This window comes from Pieris rapae, chromosome Z (genome assembly GCF_905147795.1).
Source record: "Pieris rapae chromosome Z, ilPieRapa1.1, whole genome shotgun sequence".
Classification (NCBI taxonomy): Eukaryota; Metazoa; Arthropoda; class Insecta; order Lepidoptera; family Pieridae; genus Pieris; species Pieris rapae.
Genome location: NC_059534.1, coordinates 9,501,009 through 9,525,261, shown reverse-complemented (window position 1 = coordinate 9,525,261; position 24,253 = coordinate 9,501,009). Strand labels below are relative to the sequence as shown.

Sequence of the window (24,253 nt, the reverse complement as noted above, 5' to 3'; positions counted from 1 at the left end):
TAATGCACCTTTTTATACTTCGTAAAATTACTTCTTACACAAACCGCTTATATTTTATTTCTTCAATTAAATGTTTATCACTAATAAATTATTATATTATTGTATTGTTGGTTAAATTACAGTATAACTAGCGGATCCGACAGACGTTGTCCTGTCTACACGTCTTTAATTTCAAAATTTCAATTTTTAATAAGCTATTTTGATGAAAATTATTATTCAAATGTTATGACAATATCTAACGATCCAGCACATGGTCACACATATAACACAATGATAACAAAACTTTTTTTAAATTTCGGGACAGACTAAAATTAAAATTCGAATATTATTTAAAATTTGACACTGCGATGGTAGCGCCGTCTGTCGGATCCAATGTAAAACATTCCAAAATCAACAACAACTAATAAATTGAAAATTAATTAAAAAAACATTGTCCAGCGGACAAAATTGTGAATCTAAACCATTCCCAGATCCCCTTGAACACACACAAAAAATTTCGTCTAAATCGGTCCAGTCGTTTAGGAGGAGTTCAGTCACATACACACGCACACAAGAAATATATATATTAAGATATAAATACATATAAAATTAATTTAATTCTAAATATTTGGAATTCCCGCTTATTTATTCATTTCATTAATAACATGAGATATGCGCGCGCAGCTATGCGTGCGCAGTCATGCGCAGAGCATATTATATCCCGACACCCCTCGCTAAACGCAAAGGTCGATATGAGCCCTTCAATGCGTTTCGCGCATGCGCCACCCTCTGTCTTCAACAATCAGGTGTACCGACATGGCCGACAGCGAATTTGAAGAATTTCGCCGGGTATTTGACAAACTACCGCAACATATTAAGGCCCCAACGCCGTTTTATTCGTGAGTCTATTTTTATATACAATTATTAAACCAAACACCCACCACAACTTCATTACACTTCCCTTCTGCAGATTAGTACCAAATGTTGGGCTGGAAGATGATTCGCCGTCTTCTAAAAGTGAGGAGTCGCCAGAAGAGGAAAAACTGTGTGTGGCCGACACCGAAGCGATGAAAGCAGATGGCTCCCCTGTCACACAATCTGATAAAACAGACGCACAACGCAGTCCCCGTCACCAATTTACAAGTGGAGAAAGGAGGAGAAGAAAGCTCCCAGAGATACCCAAAAATAGAAAAAGTAAGTCAAATTCGATATTTGATTTAAGCGATATCGGCACATGCGCTCTGCCACTTGTTATTCTAGCGATTATGATTTGTTTTTTAATTCCTCATTGAGCTTTGCGAATACTATAAACAATTAGTCATAATTTAACATATAAAAATGTTACATTGGTTATTCGTATATTATTTAGTTTAAAAAAAACTTATGCCTGATACCAGTCAGTCTGGTGGTGGCTGTTATATCTTCGTAACTGTGCGTTGTAATCCAAGATTTAACTGGCGCAATACCCCAATACCAGTTTTGATCGATATTGACATTTGATAAGGGGTTTGAAACTAATATATTTTTGTATTTTATATCAGAAATTATGAAGTATGGGAATAAAGGTAAACGATGAAATCGCGGTTTTAAATATGGTTTTGTAAAGTAGACTACAGTAGATACAGGATTAGATAAGGATTACAAATAACTTACTGCAATAGAATAATACCTGAAATGAAGTTACGTTCTACTCATGGTACTCTACACGATAATATATAGGGTAAACATAGATTTCAAATATATAATCTGATTGTAACACAGAGTTGGTCGATCAAGAATACCCCAGCATCACAACCATCTTCTACATCAAGTGTAAATCATTTTGGCAGTAATGACAATTTCTTCTATATTTTTTTTAAACCAATGCATAAATACTTTGATTTATATTTAGCGAATTAAAGGCGCCAACTTATAATGTAATGCAAATCTGTATTTTATGTATCTTTCAGCTTCTGTGGTTGGGGCAGCCCAACCGGCATCACTCGCTGATGAGTTAGGAGCATTAACTGGTCTTCTAGTACGACCAGGGGGCCAGGGGCGACCCCTTTTGGTGCTAAAGTGTGGCTACCTCTTGGACGAAGACTCCAGTCCAGACTCAGAAAGGCTGCAAAGCCTCGGCGATGTAGATAGTGGACACAGCACTGCACATTCGCCGATCGATACTGGACCTAAAAGCTTATCCCCAACGCCGTTACAACAGAACGGTAAGAATTTTTTCTTCTTAATCTGAGGCCATTATAAAATCCTTTGGTAAATGCAAAGGTGGTAAAAGGGTAGAAGTGGCGCTACAACCTTTTAAGGCCTGGGCCTCAGATTTCTGTATCTCTTTTATGATCATTTGCCAATATAATAGGAAAGTAAGTGAATCACCTCCTGTATCTGACACACGACCACGACTTTTTGGGTCTAAGGCAAGCCGGTTTCCTCACGATGATTCTCGTCATCGTTAAAGCGAATGTTAAATTCGCTTATAGAAATAAAGTCTAACGGTGCACAGTGGGGATCAAAGATATGGCCTCAGAGATGAGAGTCGCATGCTGAAGCTAATAGACCAATACCATCATATTAAGCGGAAGAAACTATTTTTATTATTATATTATCCCTTGATTCTTAAGTCTTAAAATATCTATAAATACTTACGGTATGAAGTACATCGTTCACAAATAAATAGCTATAAAAAGACGTCCCAAGAGCTATTTTTAGAAAAATCAATACTTTCCCTGATTACGACTTCTGACAGAAGTTATTTTTGTCTGTTAGTGCTTTCATTGAAATGTAACATAACAACTGTAACAGTATTTTCATGGAAGTGTTTCAAATTACGTTTGATTGTAGGTGTTTTCTTATCATCGGGATCAACATTTTAAATTTAGAATGAGCGAGTTTGAGATGATTTCTTGATATTCTATTTTAAATTTTTCAATATAACTCAAGACCTTTGCAGCTAATCCCCATTTTGATTTTTTTGTTTGAATGTCGAGTGAGGTATAGAGACATGCACGGACAGAAAACGTTTATTTGGTTTTCTTGTAATATATCATTCGTAGATTGTAGGTTCGATCCCCGGCTGTGCACCGGTACACTTTCTTCTTAAAAGCGCGTTTAACATTTGCTCAAACAGTGAATCATCGTGAGGAAACCGGCTTGCATTAGAGCCAAAAATTCGGCGGCGTGTGTCAAACACAGGGGGCTACTCACCTACTTGCCTATTAGAATGAAAAATGATATGAAACAGATACAGAAATCTGAGGCCCAGGCCTAAAAAGCTAGCGCCACTGATTGTTGTGTATTGTTCCTAATGGTGTTCCTATTTAATGAAGCTATCTAAGTTATGTGTTCTTACTAAGAAGAGTTAGTTCTCATATACCAATATCTTCTCCGTGATATCTTTGTACCTTACATTTAACGTATTGAACCATTCCTTTATATATCCGTTTCTGGAAATTTTCTAGAAACTAAATTTTCTATGTGGTTCAACTGTGCCAATATAGTATATTAAGATATATTAACTTACCCCAGTTTTAAAAATAATTAAAAAGTATTTGATATGTTTTAAACATAGACGTGTATATTATAATATTATTTGTACAGTTTTATTTACTTTATTTGGTTTATATTGATTATTATCAAATATGAGGGTAGAGATTGCATTACTATCCAGATACATTTTATTAAAGTTTAAGCTGTCGTACATTTTTCTGAAAAAGTGTCTTATAAAATATATGCCTCATTCTTTAAAGGGAAAATATTCAAAGACTGTAGGAGAACTCTACTGAATATTCTTAGTTATTGCAAGTATTAATTTATTTTTAGTTTCACCATCATCAAGTTGCAGCATCAGCGGCATTAACTTCGCCGGAAACGTAAGCACAGTGCCTCATAGCCAACTAGAAATGCTGGAAGCCACACACAGAGGACTACACAAGTTCAACCCGCGACATCACGATGAGATAGAAGTGGAAATTGGCGATCCAATTTATGTTCAGAAGGAGGCAGACGACTTATGGTGCGAAGGTAAGTATATAGGATAAGACTAGATGTTCTGCTTTAATGTCGTTATTACATCCTTACGGTCGCGGCAAAAACGTTAAAAATTATTAAATTTCAATTACTCTTTCTATTTTTAATTTCTAATTACGCTTTTTAGTTTTATTATTCATCTGGCTATTTTTACTTTTGCCAATTTTATTCCTTTTATCTTCTCTTCTGTTTAGGCTCTTCAACTTTATTTGTGATTTTTTAGGAGTTAATTTAAGGACAGGTCAACAAGGTATCTTTCCTTCGGCATACGCGGTTGATATGGACTACAGTGATTTTGATCCAGCAAACGCAAAAGCGAAGCGGGAGAGATATTTACTGGGGTATGCTAAAATCCATTTATTTATAGAATTTTTTGAGTGAAGTACATTTTGTTGCGCAATGTAGTTTCACATATATTCTGTTGCAGCTATATGGGCTCCGTAGAAACACTTGCTCATAAAGGAACGGGTGTTGTTTGTCAGGCAGTTAAAAAAATTGTCGGTGACTCTAATGGAGATATTAGCTCTCAGCCCTGTATTTTAGAAGTTTCGGATCAAGGCCTTCGCATGGTCGACAGATCCAAACCAGATGTAAGTTCTAATTTTACATCGCTTTTATGTGCCTAGTCGTTAATATAATGATTGGTTTCTGTATTGACAGTTATTATTAATTTTTATGTTTCACAGTGGTAAGTGGAACATATAAAACAAAGTAAAGTGTTTTGCCTAGATCAATTACAAAACTGAACTTAGGACTTTGTTAAATTTTAATTAGCATAGAAAATTGTAAATTTTAAAGCAAGCATGAATTTGCATGTTAGTGAATACATTTTTATTATTATAAGCTGTAAGTGATTGCGAACTGAGTTATATAAAGTCAACATAGCGCGTGCCATGCATGTCCAACCCTAATCTAAGAACTTGTTTTTTACAGCGGAGTCGAAATACGCCCTGCATCGACTACTTTTACTCACTGAAGAATGTGTCGTTCTGTGCGTTCCACCCACGTGACCATCGCTATCTAGGCTTCATCACGAAACATCCCACACTCCAGAGATTCGCATGTCACGTATTCCGTGGTCAGGAGTCTACCAGACCTGTGGCTGAAGCCGTGGGGTAATTTTTTTAAATTTAATTGTTGGTGTTGCTTATAGGTTGAATAGGGTTTGTAAAGATCTCAGGACGGCGAGACTAGGGTCATATATATATATAATAATTTCAAAGGTTTTTTTTATTTGGTCTATAAAATATTATTTTTTATAATTTTACTCCGTTTAATAGATTAATTTTAATTATTCTAGTTTTGTTTATGGTTTAAAGTACTTCTACAGAAATAATATTACAACTTTTTTGCAGAAATTTCTACATCTCTTTCTTGTCGTTCGAAATTAAACGTTTTAAGAAAGTACTCATCTATTTTTATATAGAAAATGGGGAAAACCGAGAAGCGGCTCATCTGATGGTAAATGATACCGCAGCCCATGGACACCTTCAATGCTAGAGGGTTGTTGTTGCGCTCTTTTATTGAGTGACCGAGTCGAATTGGTTAGTCAGTGTCAGACAAAGTGCTGCCTGTCCTTGTAGCAATACAGCTGAAGAGATGGTGGTGGTACATGTTCTGACCGACTGTCCAATGTATGGATACGACGGGTATCACACTGAAAAATCTTCACACTGTCACGGTATCACACTGAAAAGGGCATAAAAGAAAAAAAGGTAGAAGAAAGGCCGTACAAAAAGTTGTGAAAAGTCGAATTGGTTCAGAAATACCTGCCTGGTGGCTGCGTGGTGTGCTGGTTTCACATAGTGGTGGTGCGCGGCAAAAACTGCCTTAAAATGCTCAGATGTGAAACGACGGACGTGAAGGTGATACGGGATTACGTATTCTGCCTCGACGTCTAAAAATGAAACTCAACTATTATTAATATTAATCCGAACAACTCCTCGGTATACTCTCCATGGTGAAGGCAGATAATGCAGAGTGACCGATGGTAAAGCGATTGGCCATCGACATAAAGATGCACTTTATTTGTAAAACTTAATTATACATAGCTTGCTTGTTCTACAGGACTCAAAGTATATCAATAAATAATTAGTTGTCTAATTTCAGGAGAGCATTCCAGAGATTTTACCAGAAGTTCATAGAAACAGCATATCCTATTGAGGATATTTACATTGAATGAGGAAGAAAGCTTTTAAAGCTTTGAACAACCATATAACAAAATTTATTAACAAGATGGCCGTAGCACAGATACATATTTATAAAATCTCAATTTATTAATTATTTGATTAGATTCTTTACACCGCAAAGCTTTTTTTAGCCTTTCACTACTTACATGCATTTACATAATTTTAACGTAAGCCATACATTTATTTTTTTCATCAGGCAACATAGGTTTCCCCCTAAGTCATTTCCTTTACGAGCTGGTCATCTCCATCCTTTCAGCAGAACGTCATCCCATCTCTCTTGACGCCGTTTTTCGTAAAGTTTTGGACCCCATAATATGCTGACCCCCAATCCATTAATGTACATACATACACCTACAATTTAACTATCAAATTGACTCGCTATTTTATAATTAATTTATATAGCACCTGGTGACATCATCATCGACTATACACAATTTCGATAGTCTTATGTTACAAATCCTGGATAAACTCACTGTTTCTGATTAGTATTTCTATCGCCCGCGCCATTACAAATTTAAAGGCTTTTTAAAACTGAAAGTTTTAACTAATGAGAAAATCCCAGTACTATTTACTACTTTTTCAACGAAATAGAAACTTCCATACACAACAAAAAATTGTGCCAAATAACGTAGGTATTTTGTATTGTTCGAATTGTAATAATACTTTGAATCCTATAAAACAATCTCCAACACATATGTTGTTTACAGTACCACACATCTAGAAATTCGAATGCAGAATTAATTATGTAATCCTTTAAAAGCCTTTCTCTTCTTCCGCTTGCACTTGTTTCTATTATTACTTGGTATTATTTTCTAAATGGCTTAGTAATGTAAATGACTCTTAAAGATCCACTGGAGTTTATGAAATTACGACAAACATATGTTTATTTGAGCGTGACGTCATTGGTATCTTGCTACGGCCATACAGAGACTGCTTACGGACTTCGCGTGGTATTTAGCTGAACTTAAAAATTGATATTAACCTTTGGCCTAATCCAAATATTTAATTTTATTGTAAAATAATTCGAATTTTGGTATTTTGTTTGTAATTCTTTTCCTATTTTTTTTAACATTGATTATTAACATTGAGTATAAATCAGTATTATTTTTAATAACGTAGGGAATTTAGATGGTTATATCATCTGAATCGACTTTTATATCGTGCCTGACAATTCAGACAGCTTTAATAATTATTATAAAAAGCAAAAATATGATTAAAAACCCGGTCCTCAATTTTAATCCAATAAATCTCTCGACTACTAAAAAATACTCTTATACATTATAGTTCCAGTTAACTAGGTTTTAATATAACCGTCGGTAAATATCCATAATATATATATATACATATATAATAAATGACGCAACAAAAATTCTTTCTGTTCTATTTGAAGACTCATCACTGGATTCTTTCGTTATAAGAATCTAGGATAATAGAGACTTTTATAATCCCTTTATAATAATGCTCCAAAATTAAAGGACACAATTTCAAACGAAGTAGTCATGTGTGAAACGAATAGAATATTTCGAACATCGTTGCCGATTTTATGTCGCCTTGAAAATATTGTATATAGTTATAATAATATAAAAACAATAAAATAAATATATTCAATACAACGGGAGCCTTGCTGAGCGGCTTGCTTGTCACAATTTCGTAAGGTTATTCATGTTTTATTTGGGATAAAAATATTTAAAAGAAAAATCTCAAATACTGTGATATGTTGCATAATATAATTTTGTATATGCAGGGGTTTTGTTTTTACGGCTGCCTGCTGGATTTAACGCAATATTAATTAATAATTAATTTTAAAAACTTGGCGTATCATTACATTTATAACTAAACTATTATCACTAAATTTAAAAATGAATCGGTTCAAGGCAGCCTTTTTACTCGTCTCTTAAAATAAACGACATTACGGTAATAATAAAATTCTATAGATTGATAGATGATATTTTTTTAGACACTTAGAAATATGCTGACACAAATCTATACTATGACACTGTTAAATCTGATCTTGTAAAATAAGACTTGTTCAATAAAGTGCGTTGGAAATAAAAAGCAATAATAATGACTTTTGTATATTTACAGTGAATGTCAATAGCTTTAAAGACTTAATAATATGTTATAATGTGTATATTATCAGCTTAGCTAACGCTAGAATGCTGCTTACAAACTTAGCCACTACCTACATACGGGGAGGGATTTTAACACCCCTTGGAAGCACCTAAATAATTATCGCGACACGATGGCCAGATTTTTCGTATGGGTACACACACAACATACATTTTTAGTACGAATCAAAATCAAAATTACTTCAGGGCATCTAAACTATGTGAATGATTTATTAAAATTTTAACAAATATGCCTTGAAAGCGTCTTGCATTTGTTTGTCCTAATTCTTTTGTGTTTTTAACTAAATCCTGCCTTTCTTATGGTGTTAAAATTGCAACCTGTACCCAGTATGAAACGTGTGTTGCGTAAATACATATTTTACGATTAGCTTGGATCTTGAAAAATAGTAAATCAGTCCAATTATACTCTTATGACAGAATATTCCCTCAGTTGATCAACCTATCGCTTCCGTGAACGCTTCATGTGTACGAAATTAAAATTATTTTGTGTCTTAGACGTATAAAAGCGCTAGAAGTTTTTTACTTTAAGCGATCCTATTAATTTTAATTTTTAAATGTAAGTTACATACACAGCAAATTTCTTTATATTGTTTTTTTAAATATAAACCAAATGGGCCTCCAATCGAAATTATTTGATTGGACTCAAAAGGGCAAGGCAAGGCACACAGATGTCCAGACCTCCTTTAACCCTTCAGTATCAACTGATATATCTTTTATTAGTTAACAGTGTAATAAGACTGATTTTTGTTTACATAAATAGTGATTTATACTGAAAACAGATGTGTACAACTGAACAGGTAGTGGCTTAAAAAATAAATGTTATTGATATTTACTGTTAACATTTTTGAATCGGTATTGTAAATACAATTCTAACCTCTGCGTTGTATAGCGTTATTACAATTTCACTAATCACGCGTTATGATTAATTAAAATACAATTTAAATTACATCGTCTTTATTTAACAAAAACGTTCACCAATGTATGTCGATAACAATATACCAATAATATTTGTTTATCACAGTTCTTAACAACATTGTACATTAAATGTACTTACTTTCATTGGAATAAATTAATGATAGAATATATTTATTTTTCCAGTAATTGTATAGCAAGTTTGATTTAGAAATTAAATAAATTAAATGGGACTGAATAATATCTTTTATTATTAATTATTTTTCCTTTCACAGGTACATATATTTAATAGACAACCCTTTTATATTTTATGTGGATTTCTGCAGCAAAAAAAAAACATTTATTTTCATATTATATTATATTGTAATATAATATGAAAATAAATGTTTATCAGTGTCACCAGCCAAACAATTGTTTGACTGGAAAATGGAAATGGTATGCAATGCGAGTTATACGTCGTCTGTCAGACAGACATTTAGATTTACTGTGTTATTTAATATAAAGGTAAATTTAATTGATTTATTTATGTGTTTTGATTTATGGAGATGAGTGAAATTGATATATGAAGTTAACAGAATATTTTAGTTTTGACGCTCTTTCCATACGAAGAGAGATTGTTATTGTGTTTCAGCGACACCTATCGATACTGTCGTGTACTATACACATTTTGAACTATAAATATGTGAAGCTATTTCTTATAACCAATAGAGAGCGCCACACTAAGCATAACATATTAATAAGTTTCGTAAAAGTTATCTACATGGTTCCGCGTGAATCAAATTATGCTAAATTATTAAATATAAGCCTCCTAAGTACCTCATATACAACCAAGAACGAAATTAATAAAATACGCTCATTATATCAGTAGTTGTCCAATATGTAATGATTAATTATTTTATACTTGAAAATCTTTCGCTTTCGTTTTGATCTGTAAATCTTTAATATGTTAACTCTTAATTGCCGCCTCTGACTTTGGAAGGAAATTGCTTAGCAACCTTTAACTGTCCATGAACAACATGAATTACGGACAAGGCTATTACAGTAACTCTAACTCCCGTAATGGTTTCGCATACGTCAGCCAGTTGGCCATAGTCGTATACTTCTTGATAAACTGTCTTATGTCGACTGAAATAAATAATTTACAATAATTATTATTTAATCTACCTAATGATATAAAGGGCAATGATTAAAATGTACTTACGAGTATAAAATACGGACCTTCTGGCATATGTTAATTATTGAAGTTGTTAATGTTAAATGTTAATGTTCAATTTACTTAGGGTCCTTCAAAAGAGCGTACCAATTCTTAAAAGGCCGGCAACGCACTCTCAAGCCCTCTGGTGAGTGTCCATGGGCGGCGGTATCGCTTAACATCAGGTGAGCCTCCTGCCCGTTTGCAAAAAAAAAAAAAAAGTTCTAAAAAAAACTCGTTTACAAATGTTAAATTTTCTTATTTAGAGATGTAAAATAAAATATGAGAAAAATCCTATATCCATCAAATATTTAAAATTTTGGTTTAAGATATACAAAATTAGTTCGTGTCAACTGGCTATTTTCAAAGACGCTATTTGCTATACGTAGACTCTCTGTGGAGCGCGGCAAGTGAATTCTCCCTGTCTCTGTGGCTCACCAACGTAAGGAAAGGGGTAAATATTTAACAACCTACCAAGACTTGCAATAATTGAACTAGAACTCGATGAATATATAGTTATTATAAAGCCAATAAGTATTACTAGACCAGTATATATAATTTATGAGTTCCGGCAAAATAATTATTAGTACATACATCCGAACTTAAGAGTTAAGAATGATAAACGAAATCTCATTCAGAGAACCGGAACTGATACACAAATAGTGCAATATATTAATATTCTTAAAATTTTATACTACTAGCTGACAGACATTGCCCTGTAAACACACTATTGGTGTTAAATACTAAAATTCAAGCTTTAAAAAAACATCTAATTGTAAATAATCTGAACTATTCACGAATCATAAAAACTCCTCAAGATCGTCGTGTCGGGAGAGATTCTATCGTCTAGGTCGTGTGTCGTGTCGTGACATTGTTAATAATAATATCGGTACGATACAAACATTGTGTAAAAATCTTGGCGATTAAAAAGAGTGGCGGAGAGTTTATTGCCAGTGTTTCTCTTCCGTTCTACGCCCTTGATTTGAGAACTGGCAGTAAATGTAAAATTAGAATAATTTAATATAAATATTTTTTTTTGACGTTAATAAGTGTACATTATGTTACCTATATGAATAAATGATTTTTGATTTGATTTGATAAGCTAATAGAAATTCTTAATAAACACATCAAGCAATCAACTTCAAAAAGTCAAATTTTATATTATTCTGTACCATAGATAATATGACGTTTAGTTGTCAGTTGCGTTTTGTTATACCATTTCACGTCCCAATGAAACAGGTTTAAAGGTTCTATGTCCATCCTTTGGTTCGAAACTACCTACCCACCAATTTTCCTCCAAATTGGTTCTTCCGTTCTTGACTTATTAATAATGTAAAAGGAATTTATTATAGATTTAGATATATAGATAGTAGCACCGTTAGCAACGCGTATTAGACGTGCTACGATTGTGTCGTAAATAAAATAATTACTATTTATATAATTTTATTGGATCACAGAACTAAATTTCGTACATTGTAACTACACACATTAAAGTTATTTATTTTGAGCAACATCTTTATTCACACCAACACTAACATAATACAAATGAAGGGAAACTTATATAAAAACGTTTAGAAGTTATCGATCACATATGTACGATGACAGACGGGTCTTAACATCAAATCTATAAACAAACAATCTAATAAGTCAAAACTTATAAGAATTATTTAGTTAGCAATCTTGAAAACATTTTTATTATACTTTATTTATTATAAATGCCGTAATACAAACGCATAAGCGTGTTTAATCTGATTACATCAAGTAAGACGGAAACATATTTTATATAAGAAATATATCTTGCAACACAAATTTACTATTACATTTTAAATTCAAACTATATCAATGGAAACCTACAATATGGGATTGAATACATTACATATATTACACAAAGGTAAACAGCGAACAAGGTATTAAGTCGAATATAATTAAAGGAAACTAAACGCAATCCTTTAAAACTAAAACTTAGACTGTTTATTTAAAACACTGTCTTTCTGAAACAGTATTCGACTGAAAATGCTACTTTAGTTTAATTAATTGTTTTATTATTATAATTTCAAGATTGCTAACATTATTCTGTGCAATACTCCTATGTTGTGAGTATAAATTACCAAAAAAATATAATTTATAAAACACTTCATCATATTTATATATAAATCTAAGAACTGTTATAATATTCTTTTCAATATTAATCACGTTACATTCAAAGGAATGGACTAAAAACCGCCATTTACCAAGACCTTGTATCAGCGAAGAAAAACATTTGAAACCTCATAAATATCGAGATATAAATCTCTACTTATACATATTTTTTATCAGAAATAATATCAAAACTAGTATTATTTTATATAAAGCATAAACTGTTAATATTGACTGCGTTAAATTGTAGTGTTAATGAAATAAACTGAGGTATAAAGGACAATTTCCTGTCGATTAAGAGAATTACCTGTATGAAGCTTGAATATGGCAATTTAAACTGAATTTACGCTGTATATTTTCCATTTAGTTCTGCAACACTGTTTATTTAAACGCGCCATTAATAACATTGAAACAGTTCTTAGATTTAATTAAATTTATTATTCCGCTTTAATTGGATTGCACTGATTAAAAACAAAATTAGTCAGTCAATTAGCTAGATTAGACAATTCAAGAGATTCTTAACAGGAAGCAGCTCTGCAAACAGCACAATTTTAAATATTAACATATACCATTTTAAAAACATCAAAAATTCACACATTTAAAGTCAATAAAGGCTTTAGAAACATAATACATTTACTATCCAAATTGACCAGCTTCTTACATAAGGAAACGTTTCAATAATTTTAATACTGATAAAGGAAATGCGGATATATCATCCAATAATTCTAGTTAAAGCTATGTGGTTACGAGTAATAAACAATAGATCAATTTGTAGAAGGCGGACGGTGTTAGCCTCATCTACAGGCCATGTCTTAGAATGTTATTTAATGATTGATTACTATTCAGTGGGTAAGAATCTAAAACGAAACAGGAATTTTGGCGCATTCCGTTTCATTGTAGTTGGTCAACACGGATACACGATGAAAGGTCTAGATAATACGTTTATCCATTTATTTATTGAATGCAGAATCAACTTTTGTTTTATATTCTCATTCCCCAGGAATTGTTTGAAATGTTATATGCCCTTTAAGCCTGAAAGAGATTATCATTGTAACGGCAAGTGTGTGATATGATAGTGTTGAAAAGCATTAAGTGACATTCAGTGGTCGTGTAACCTTTCATAATTCAACCCAAGTGTACTGATTGTTTATATAACAAAATATTTATTTAATGATACAAAATTGACACATAACTTTACTAGGTTTATAAAATATATGGAAATCAATCGTCGTCAAGACAGTAGTTAAAACTAAAATAATATTAGTTTGGTGTTAAAATAATTAAGGAGCAAAAAATTTAGGTTGATCATATTAAAGAAATAGTTTTAGTATGTGTGCTTTAGCATAAAATTTCAAATGTTATTTTGACAATACTTTAAAATTACAGCCTGAATTTGGCACAGTCATCATAACCATATTTCTGTACGAAATTCAAATTTTATCTTCAAATTAACATCTAATTATGAGACGTGTATTAAAATGAGAAATTTCCATTATATAAATGTGATTGTACTATAATAAAAGTAAATTATATGCATAATCTATAACCTTCATTGCATCGTGCTTTCATGTGCTTTTTGCAGGCTTATATGACAAAAATTTGAAGGGCTAACGTTAATTCATAATGATTAGCGGTGTAATTCTTTTCTCATGTAAATATTAACTGGGTAAAATCATAGAGTTCTTTTACTCATTTCTTTAGCCCCTCCGAATATATCGAATACACGAACAGCATACACTACACCGATGCGATGATGTTGCTGTGATATCTATATAAATTTTGAAATCCTAAAATTATTCATTCCATTTAAAATCCTAATGAAATTTCTAATCTTCCGCTATTATTTTATTTGACATAACATTCACTTGCTATAATATAGTCTTACAAAATGTATGTGCTTTTCAAATGATTATATATTTCCAAATGAGCAGACCTAATAACTTGATATCATATAAGTTTTGAACAATTGATACTAAATACATAATTTTCTAATTGATTTCAATATATATTTTTTTTATTCTAACTTTTATTTAAATGTGATTTAGAATTTGGTTTCGCGCTGAAGGTATCCGGACGATTTGTGTAATCTATCATTCAATATAAACTAATGTCTTTCAATAATGGATACAGTAAAGGATAAAAGTTCGTTGATAAATGATATCATTCCTAATTTTGTACAAAGAACATATTTTTAACACACAATTCGTCCGTTACCTCTCATGCTAATCTACTCTACTTCCTTACTATCTAAGTGCATAATATACAGTATTCATTTTAATTTAAATGTTAACTCATTTTCATAAAATTATTAAGTACATTGCAACAGTAAACCAACAGTTAGTATAATTCTCTGCTATAAACTTAACGTTATTTAATATTTTTCATAAATGCCAACATTTTGCCATTATTCCTTGGTTTTGTTCCATAACAACCTTCGGATTAACTCTCAAGGAAAAGCTAAGGTAACTTGACGAGTCAAATGCACAATATTAACGTGAAATTTTAAAATATTCAGATGTAACAAAGGATACTCTTCTTTTGGAGCTTATGAATGTATCGTTTATACTTAAATATAAAATCTTATACATACTATTTTACTTATACATTGAGCACGTTTAGACGTAATATACGTTTCTCGGCCTGTAACATTCATGAGTTAAAATTCAGACAATATATTATATAACCTTAAAAATATATTTTATCAGCGAATTATGAAGATGGGTAGGTACAATAATTAATTGCTATATTTTAGTACAACTTTGAAAATTTGTAGCATATTTTCGAAATTTAAATAAATTTTCGCTTTTTCAACCGCATATGCAAGAAAATTAGCCCGAATCGTGATGCTAAAATACAAATTTAAACTCAAATGCTTACTATGGTAATGAAATATAACGAGTAAGTCATAAAAAATGTTTGTTTGTAGATCACCAACATTAATCAGGTCTATTTCAATCTTTTAAAAAGTCAAGAGCGCTGGTAAGCCAGAAAGATGTTACTGAATATTTTGTGAGTGATTAAGAGAGATAAATACCTTTGTTGAATGAGAAATTAGTAAACATCATTATTACCAAATGTAACCTACAACATAATGTAATATTAAAGTTATTAAGTAGTGGCTGGGACATGTTAATTGACCTATGGATAAAGTATAATTATTAATTATTAACAAAATGTAACAATAGTCTTTTGTACATAACGATGCACTCTAAACTAACAGCTTAATAATAAATTTAAAAATAGAACGTTTTTAAGCGAACTTAATTAAATAATAGTAACGCAGTCTTAGTACCAATAGTGTTCAGTACGTCTGAGTATTCGTACTTATTACAAATACTTGATAAGCCATCAAAGTTGGAAACCACATATGTCGGGATGGCATGTCGCTTTTTAAAGGAAAAATGTAATACAACTACATTTAATACATTAGGTACAGAACATAGACGTTTATACAAACATTTACTAGACACAGTTTTCAGTTTGCATTACACAATCCTATTATCTATGTATCAAAATAACACTCTCGATTCAGGCCCAAAGCCAACAAGGAAGAGACTATGTTTTAAAACTCGTAAAAATCTCTTAAAAATAATTAAATATAAATTAAAATTTCACAGCACTATTTCTTGTACAAACACGTTATTCAGGCATGCTTATTACTCACAGTCATTCTTATATATAGAACATTGAAACTTTTTACGAACATAGTACACATATAAATAAATACAGTTTTGAAGGTACAAAATTATGTTATCCTATTATTACACATATAACACACAAACTACAGGCTTCTATCTCTATGACTGCAAATTAAAGAAAAAGTAGATGACCCATTATTTTTAAACTAAAAGTGAAATTATTTATATGAAAAAAAAGTATGAACGTACCAGCACTATACTTACCTTAAATTAATTAGGAAAACATATCAATTACTTGGAAAAACTATTGTCAAAAAAGGAACAGTCATATTCTGATAAATTTCATAATATACCGTTATTGGAGCATGGCACCTCTGATGCGGGAAGTATAGGGAAGCTTAAATAATATATTGATGCGCATTTATTCTAAACGATTACAATCGCGATGTGGAGACTTCGTCATTTGGTCGATGTTAGATTTCCTAGGATTATTAGCTTAGTATACAAAATTATAAACAAAAAGATCTTAAACCAAAGTTAAGATAAGACACAAAAAATCTGCTTCAGCGTTCTTTCCAAGGATGCCTGGACTCTTGGAGAGTCACATAAGTGTGTAATACTTGGTCATGTACAGTCTCAGGCAAAGTTATTGAACCTTATGCATAAAAGTTGTGAAAAAAGCTACGTATTATATAAATAGCCAACAAAAGTAGAGAATAAATAGAACAATAATTGCCGAAGACTATAGTAGTTTTCTTCTTGAAAACTTCTAAGTAATATGATGTTCGTGGGATGAAGCTTTGACCAGTATCGTGATTATTAAAAGTAGATAAATATAAAAGTTTGCTGATATAAATATGTTGTTTTCTAACAATGTTTTTAAGGGCATAGTTTTTAATATAAATATATACATAATCGTTATTTGCAATTAATATATAGAAATATATAATTCGAAAGAGAGGAGTCCAGGCATTTCTTGGAATTATTTGCGATTTTATCGGATTGGACAGTTCTTAGTGGGTTGATCGGTTTTAATAATACGCTGTTTTGCTGATGATTTTTTCTACTTTACTAAAAAAATTATTCTGTGCTTAATTTATCTTATATATGTTACAATTATTTTTTTATTATTATACATTTTAGATGGAAAATATTGTAAAATATGCCGTAGATTTAGTACTATGTTTGATGCTGTCAAATTTAATAAATAAATATAATGGTAAAACAATTTTGCTATTTTCCCTCATCAGAGACCGGATTATATTAATATTTATTCTAAACACATGAATCCAAGTGTGCTGTGCATTAGAATTTTAATATTGTGTCATCAGTGTATAATATTTAAAATTGAAATAAGTTTTCTATAAATTATTTTTACATATATATCTAGAATCGTAGTGATTATCTTTAAAGATCTATATATATAGGTATTTACACACTTAGCTTATATAATTTACCCGTGGTCATTTAACTCCGAGTTATAGTCTTTACTATCGAGTTTTTTTTCTTTTTTTTTTTGTTATTTTCTACACAACTTTTGTTTACGTCAGGGAGCATATTTGATACTAAATCAGGTATCACGTAGGAGGCACTAACTTTACATCGTGACTATATTTTTTGTTACACAAAAACAAAGGAATGTTTAGAATAACCGCAAATTTTTAAATTATCATTATAACAATCATTAATTCATTTGATAGACATATAAGTAATTTAGGGTGTAAGTTTTACTTCATTATTGTTACAAATTTATGTCTAATTTAATACACCTTATATAAACTATGTTACTATACACTAACAAGACTATGAAATTTGTATAGAATGACTTTTTAGAAATGTTTTATTGGATTCTGTTGATTCGTGCCACTTACATCATAAACATATACATTGTGATACTTGTATTTCAATAACGTGCTACGTAGTATTATTACTATAATATGCAAAGAGTTAAATATTACATGGTTTGGGCAAAAAAATTTTCGAGTACCATTATCAAGCCGTGTTTTTCAATGTTCCTCCCCGAGAAGTACCAGATCGTCAGCTACGACATCCGAAACGTGAAGGTATATAATCCAGTACATTAGGTTGAAGCAGACAAAGCAAACGGGAAAAACTATGCGCGAATACTTGTCGATGTCCGAAGGAGTCGTGCCAAGCAGCTTGTTGATACTCTGTAAATATTTAGCAACTTAACATTTTTAGACTTTTATAAATTACTAGCTGACCTGACCTGGCAAACGTCGTTTTGCCATGTATATCATTCATAATAAAAAATAGGATTTGATCGTAGAGGGGTGATAATTAGGGGTTGTATGTATTTTTTAATGTTTATATATCTAAAAAAAAATTTAGGGGTCCCCTTAACATTTAGGTGGATGAAAAATAGGTGTTGTCCGATTCTCAGACCTACTCAATATGCACACAACATTTCATGAGAATCGGTCAAGCCGTTTCGGAGGAGTTTAACCACAAACGCTGCGTCACGAGAATTTTATATATAAGATTATTTTTATATATTGCATTATACATTCGCATGAGGCACTTTCGCGTTGCATAACCAAATTTCGCATTCGCTTAACAATCGAGTATTAGAACGTCAACTCACCTTCGAAGCTTGTAGTAGATGCGGTGGTATTTCTTCTTCTGAGGGAGGAGCTGCCGGCGCTGGCGGCGGGGGGGCCCGTGCACCATTAATCGTGTTCTCATGGGTCACACCTTTTGAATATGCTTTCGGGTCGTGGACTTTGAAGCGTACCTCCTGTGTGTGAGGGTTGTAGGACTAAATTAAGGGCAAGTAGTATCAAACGTTCCATTGTAGGGTTTCATTGGATTATTAAGAAAGGGTACGTACCGATGAGCGGCTTGGCGGAGCAGGTCTTGAAAGCGTGCTTGTTCTAGGCGGTGGAAGTGGTTCAGACGTGCCAGGAGGTCCATCTATATGTATCTTTTTCTCAGCAGCCATTTTCTGGACAGCCGTAAATCGTTGTTTCCTCATTTGTATCCTCTTAGCCATGTATCCAACAGTAGCGTACTCTGAAAAGGAAATAAGGCTACTTCACCCTTTCCAACTTAGCAAACTGATCGCGTAGCATTTTACACACATAAATTCTTTAATATTACTATTTTTCAACAATTTTTATACAGCACTATACACAAAACGCATCTTGTAATATTTTGGTTACCTAATAGACTAGCGAAGACCATTACGAAGCAGGTTCCCAAGTAAACGTCAATGGATTTAACGTACGAAATCTTGGGAAGGGCAGCGTTAGTTGAAGACATAAGGGTAGTCATGGTCAGCACAGTTGTCACACCGAGAGAGACACGTGCGGGAGTTGCATTTCGATTCAACCAAAACGATACCCATGATATGATCACAATTAAGCCAGACGGAATGTATATTTGAATCAGATAGTATCCCATCGAACGCACAAATTGGATTTCGCAAGCCAATCGGGAGTAATTTCCTGCAAAAGAACTCTTGTTTAGTCAAATGTTACGATAAATTAGAAAAAGATACAGAAAGAAAGAGCATAATAATGTTGAACGACCCGAACAATAGTGAAGACAAGCGATCAACATGCAAATGGTCGTTGTAATACACCATAAATAAATAAAAGGCCCATTCTTCGTTAGTGATTAATATGGATAGTGCAAGTACCTGTCGTAAGAGAAATCTCCATAGCTCGTTGTCGATGGCCCAGAACTTTGAACTGCGGCAGGGACACCTCACTGGACACGCCTACGGAGTTGGGCCCCTCATTCCACTTATAACGGATGTCCCGCATGGTGTAGCCAACTGTACCATGCAGAAATATGGATCGATAAAATAAGCACCCATTCCACTGGGGTTTTAGTATATTGTAGAGTGAATGAGCCATCTACCAAAGCGAATAGTTTGAAGTGAAATGTAAAAAAATGTATGGCAAAGAGAAAGCAGTTAGTTTGTTTATGTCTACAAGCTACATGGATATCCACAATAGTTTTTGATTTTAAAGAAAAATTAATTGTTATGTAAAACGCAAAACTATATATATGTTCTTTTTTTTACAAAATAAAGTATGCTTGGTATGACTCACAGCTTTCGATTTCAATGTTGCACAGTTGACGATCCATAGGAAAGTATTGTAGGTCCATTGGACAGGAAGCCGTTATTGTTAATCTAAAAATAATTACTCGTATAGTACCACAATTCTACCAAATAATTTATATATCATCCTGGGAATTCTTAAAAGGCATAACTCAATATACGAGCAACTGAACTTGGAAAGTACCAAAATATTACTTTTATTTCTAACCTTATACTACGTGTAATAGATCCAGAATGGTGAATACGTATAAATTCATTGCTTGTTGTGGCTATATGAAAATATGATTGTTTTTCGTTTACGAAGAATGTGTCGGGCACCCATATGTTCCTAATAAATTCTGATCCAACTGACAATGTTTCGACACCTGGGCGCTTTTTGTATGCAAGCCTCGGATCAGTCCAGAACTGACGGAAGTAGAAATCCAATGTGAAATCCTAAAAATAAAAAGAGTTATAGAAAAAAATCTCAGTTCAAATTGCAAACACAATTATGCATTCCGGACCGGACGTCGTGCAAAAAAACTGTGTTATCCAATTCCTAAAGGAGACGTTTCGGATAGAAATTCGAAAACTTTTATTAACACAAAATAGCCAATATTAAAATCGCGAATGAGGTTTTGGAAAAAACTTTGTTTTAAATCTTCGTGCAATTTAATGAATTAAACAGTTAATAAATGATAGGGATGGAATGGAAAGAAACGTATCCTTTATGTTTAAATGTGAATTTTCTGTGCCTTATTTTAGTCGACGGAATGCACAACTAGTGTTTAATATAAAATCTCATATTGTTGCAGACATATTAATTTTAATAAGGCTGATTAGTATTTTGATTTTAAATGTTAACTATTATTTGTTATTTTTGTATTTTAACGATGTTATCGATACGTCTATATGTCTGCAAAGGAGATTAAAATATAACAAATTTTAGTTTTATTTGCACATGATAATAATTAGGTACACGTAAAACATTGAACCAATAGTATTCCACATAAGCGTATTCAGTTGAAATCGAAATGTATTTAATTTAAAACAAATATTTTTTAGTACTCGTTTTACGTGTACTTTTTGACGCAATCTAACAGCTATTGTTTTGGTCACGTCAGTGGTGACTTTATGTATGTCGTCCCCTTGATTTGGTTTCCACTAGGGGTCACAAACCCTGGTCACAGTTAGACGGTGTAATTTGGAACCGTTATCAAGGGAGAACCATGAGCGGCCTTTTAAAAATAAAATACAATCGCGTTTATTTTCAACATACTAAATTGCGCTTATCGTCGCGGCTCGATATTATAATAACGCAAGGTTGAGAGGCGGAACAGAAAATAGACCGTTGTAAAAACCAAAAGAAATTTAAACGTTAACCTGTACCGAAATAAAGGAAATCATAAAACAATTACGTTTCGAAAAGTTCCCTCGTCCAACTGGAACTCACGGACAACATTACAAACATTAAATACATTCATAGCAAGACTACTGAAAGTAAGAAAATTATTGCGAGTGGCGATTTAGAGGTGTAACCGCCAATCTGGGAGACAATAGTAAGAAACCCACAGACACAACAGATACCTACTCAAAAACATAAAAAGCTCAAAACAAAATAACAACAATGGAGCATCGACAGAGTCTTGGGGGGGATTCTTAATAGCAAATCACATATTTGTCTTTTTTGACACACCTGGAAGGTAACACTACTTGCCAATGAAGTTTTAAATTTGGAACAGTAAATAGCAGTTGTGGTAGTGTTAAACCGTCCAGGAGGTCTGCTCCAATACGCCGGCATGCTCGCAGCCTCGTGTCTAGGGCTGCTCGGTCGCTCGGCGCTGAGCCGAAGCGGCCGAGACAAGCGTGAGCTGACAGTGACGAGTACCATGAGCACTTCGGAGACGGAGCTGATAGACAGCACATACATGGTGACGCCCACCTCCACTGGCGGACCTGCAATCAAGCCCAATCGTGAGTCGAGCGCGCATGCGCGAGTGAAAACCAAACCAAAGGATGATCCCCGGAACCCTTATTCGAAGACGGACTAGATCCGACTCGAAAAAGAGTAAACCTAATTCTTCAGTGAACATGACCATCTACGTAAAAGTAGTCTCTTAAATACCATTTTCACTTCAGATAGAGAACTGATGGACAGCACGTACATGGTGACTCCAACGTCCACTGGTGGTCCTGAAATATTATATTAGTTACTTCACATTACACTAAACCTCAATGATGAATTTTTAAATCCATAGATAGCTCTTTAAGACCCAAGTAAACTTTGTGCCGGTGAATAAAAAAAAACTACGAACTGCCTGATTTAATTTTCTTTCTCATAAAATCAAATGGTTATCAATATAACAACAAATAAAATACACACTCGACACTCAAAGACACATCAGTTTTGTTTAAATCAAAATCTCTCAACCAGCATCAAAAGTTATATCTTCCTTCCAAATCAGGAAATCTTGCCCACGTATGAATATACTTACACAATACAGCTTTCTAAACTGTTAAAAAAGGTTTTCCAATTACGAAAATATATTATTTTACCGTTGTATTTCCTGAAATATTAATTTGAAATAAGCTCCTTAAAGAATTGTGCAACAATAATACTTCTAGAAACGAGACATTCAGCTCTCTTGACAGCTCAAACAATGAGCTTAAATTATTCAAAGCGAATTCAAATATTATTATTTATGTAAGAAATTACTTTGGGCGAATGTAGCATAATGAATGTACAAACGGAATATTAATGTTGTTTTGTTGTCATAACACACTATTGATATGAATTTACATTTTCAGTCGCGCTTTCAATATAATGCCAATTTTACGTGCCAAGCATTAAAATAAAAAATAATAAATAAAATTAAAATTAAAACTTAAATAATATTTAAAAAATATATTTATTAAGGCACTAGACCGCGCGGCAGGTCACCTACGCGTTGGACTTATCAGATTAAGTCTGCTGTAGGAGAATCACTGAATCAGTGCAGCAGGATGACCTCCAATAGGCAACGATGGCAGAACGTCCTGAAGCGCATCACATCTGCGCCTTCTACCACATAGCGATCATGACCGCTCTGCCAAGAGCGTAGCGAATAAGAAGAAACATTTTATTTCTTCGCAGTTCTACTGCAGACATTCTGGAACTTAGCTTAACACATAATTGTCGATAAACGATCACGTTGTCGATGTCCAGTGCTATCCTATATTTTTATTTACATCACATAACAACAACAAATTATTATTTTATCAAATAGTATAAGAAATTTTGGACGTGTGAAATATTACCACTGTTGCACTTACAGCAACATCACGTAAATAGGGCTACATTTTTGCAATAAGCAAAGCGGAGTTTTGGAAACATCAAGACACTCACCGCCATAATTGGGCCTCACTCTCTTATCGTAGCTGACACTCAGAGAGTCCAAAATAGCTGAGATGTTGACGTCGCCAAACATTCCTCCGCCTCCCGCTCCCCTGTTGACAATAGTTTATTATATCATCTTTTATTTACGTGAATATCAAGCCTACTGATGATTTGTTTTTCTTTCACCCTTAACAGTAATATCCTCGGTTCGCGGTTGGTACTCTCTTATCTTGACCCTAAGTCAATTAGCTCGAAACACTGATAGGTAGCCGGTGCATTAAATGCCTTATGAGACGTTGTTTCAGACACGGAACTACAAACGATATCGATATATGCGAAACATCATGCCAATTTTTTCGGTCGCACACAATTTATAATTTTTTTGAACAGTTGTAAATCAATATCCATGTTTGTCATAAAATATGAAATTTCGTAAAACTTGCTACTGAACGGTCAAATTTTACACAATATCGTGAAAGAAGCAATTATTTTGTTACACCAAAGAACATTATAATTACAAAAAGACGTACACAAAATGCCATTAGATTATTGATATGACAGTTTTATAAATAATCCTAAAACGTTTTCGAAGTATGATATACTTCGAAAACGT

At 32.8% G+C, this 24,253-nt stretch overlaps 2 protein-coding genes across 2 annotated transcripts in view; one reads left to right on the top strand and one right to left on the bottom strand.

The window, feature by feature from the left end:
- Positions 1-756: 756 nt before the first annotated feature.
- On the top strand, positions 757-7,191 carry LOC110999045 (JNK-interacting protein 1). The gene is made up of 8 exons (XM_022267924.2): positions 757-878; positions 950-1,173; positions 1,929-2,183; positions 3,793-3,993; positions 4,223-4,340; positions 4,427-4,589; positions 4,933-5,114; positions 6,109-7,191. Exons 1-8 carry the CDS (start codon positions 757-759, stop codon positions 6,179-6,181), a joined length of 1,338 nt encoding a protein of 445 aa, XP_022123616.2. The 3' UTR covers positions 6,182-7,191.
- Positions 7,192-17,365: 10,174 nt separating this feature from the next.
- Positions 17,366-24,253, bottom strand: part of LOC110999041 (gamma-aminobutyric acid receptor subunit beta-like) — a 32,660-nt gene continuing 25,772 nt past the window's right edge. The window contains exons 2-10 of the mRNA XM_022267919.2: positions 23,650-23,750; positions 22,390-22,457; positions 20,494-20,720; positions 20,275-20,357; positions 19,857-19,994; positions 19,378-19,662; positions 19,047-19,228; positions 18,801-18,974; positions 17,366-18,366 (exon numbers count right to left, since the gene is read on the bottom strand). Coding sequence (XP_022123611.1) covers positions 18,202-18,366; positions 18,801-18,974; positions 19,047-19,228; positions 19,378-19,662; positions 19,857-19,994; positions 20,275-20,357; positions 20,494-20,720; positions 22,390-22,457; positions 23,650-23,750 — 1,423 coding nt within the window. The 3' untranslated portion in view covers positions 17,366-18,201. The remainder of the gene's footprint in view (positions 18,367-18,800; positions 18,975-19,046; positions 19,229-19,377; positions 19,663-19,856; positions 19,995-20,274; positions 20,358-20,493; positions 20,721-22,389; positions 22,458-23,649; positions 23,751-24,253) is intronic.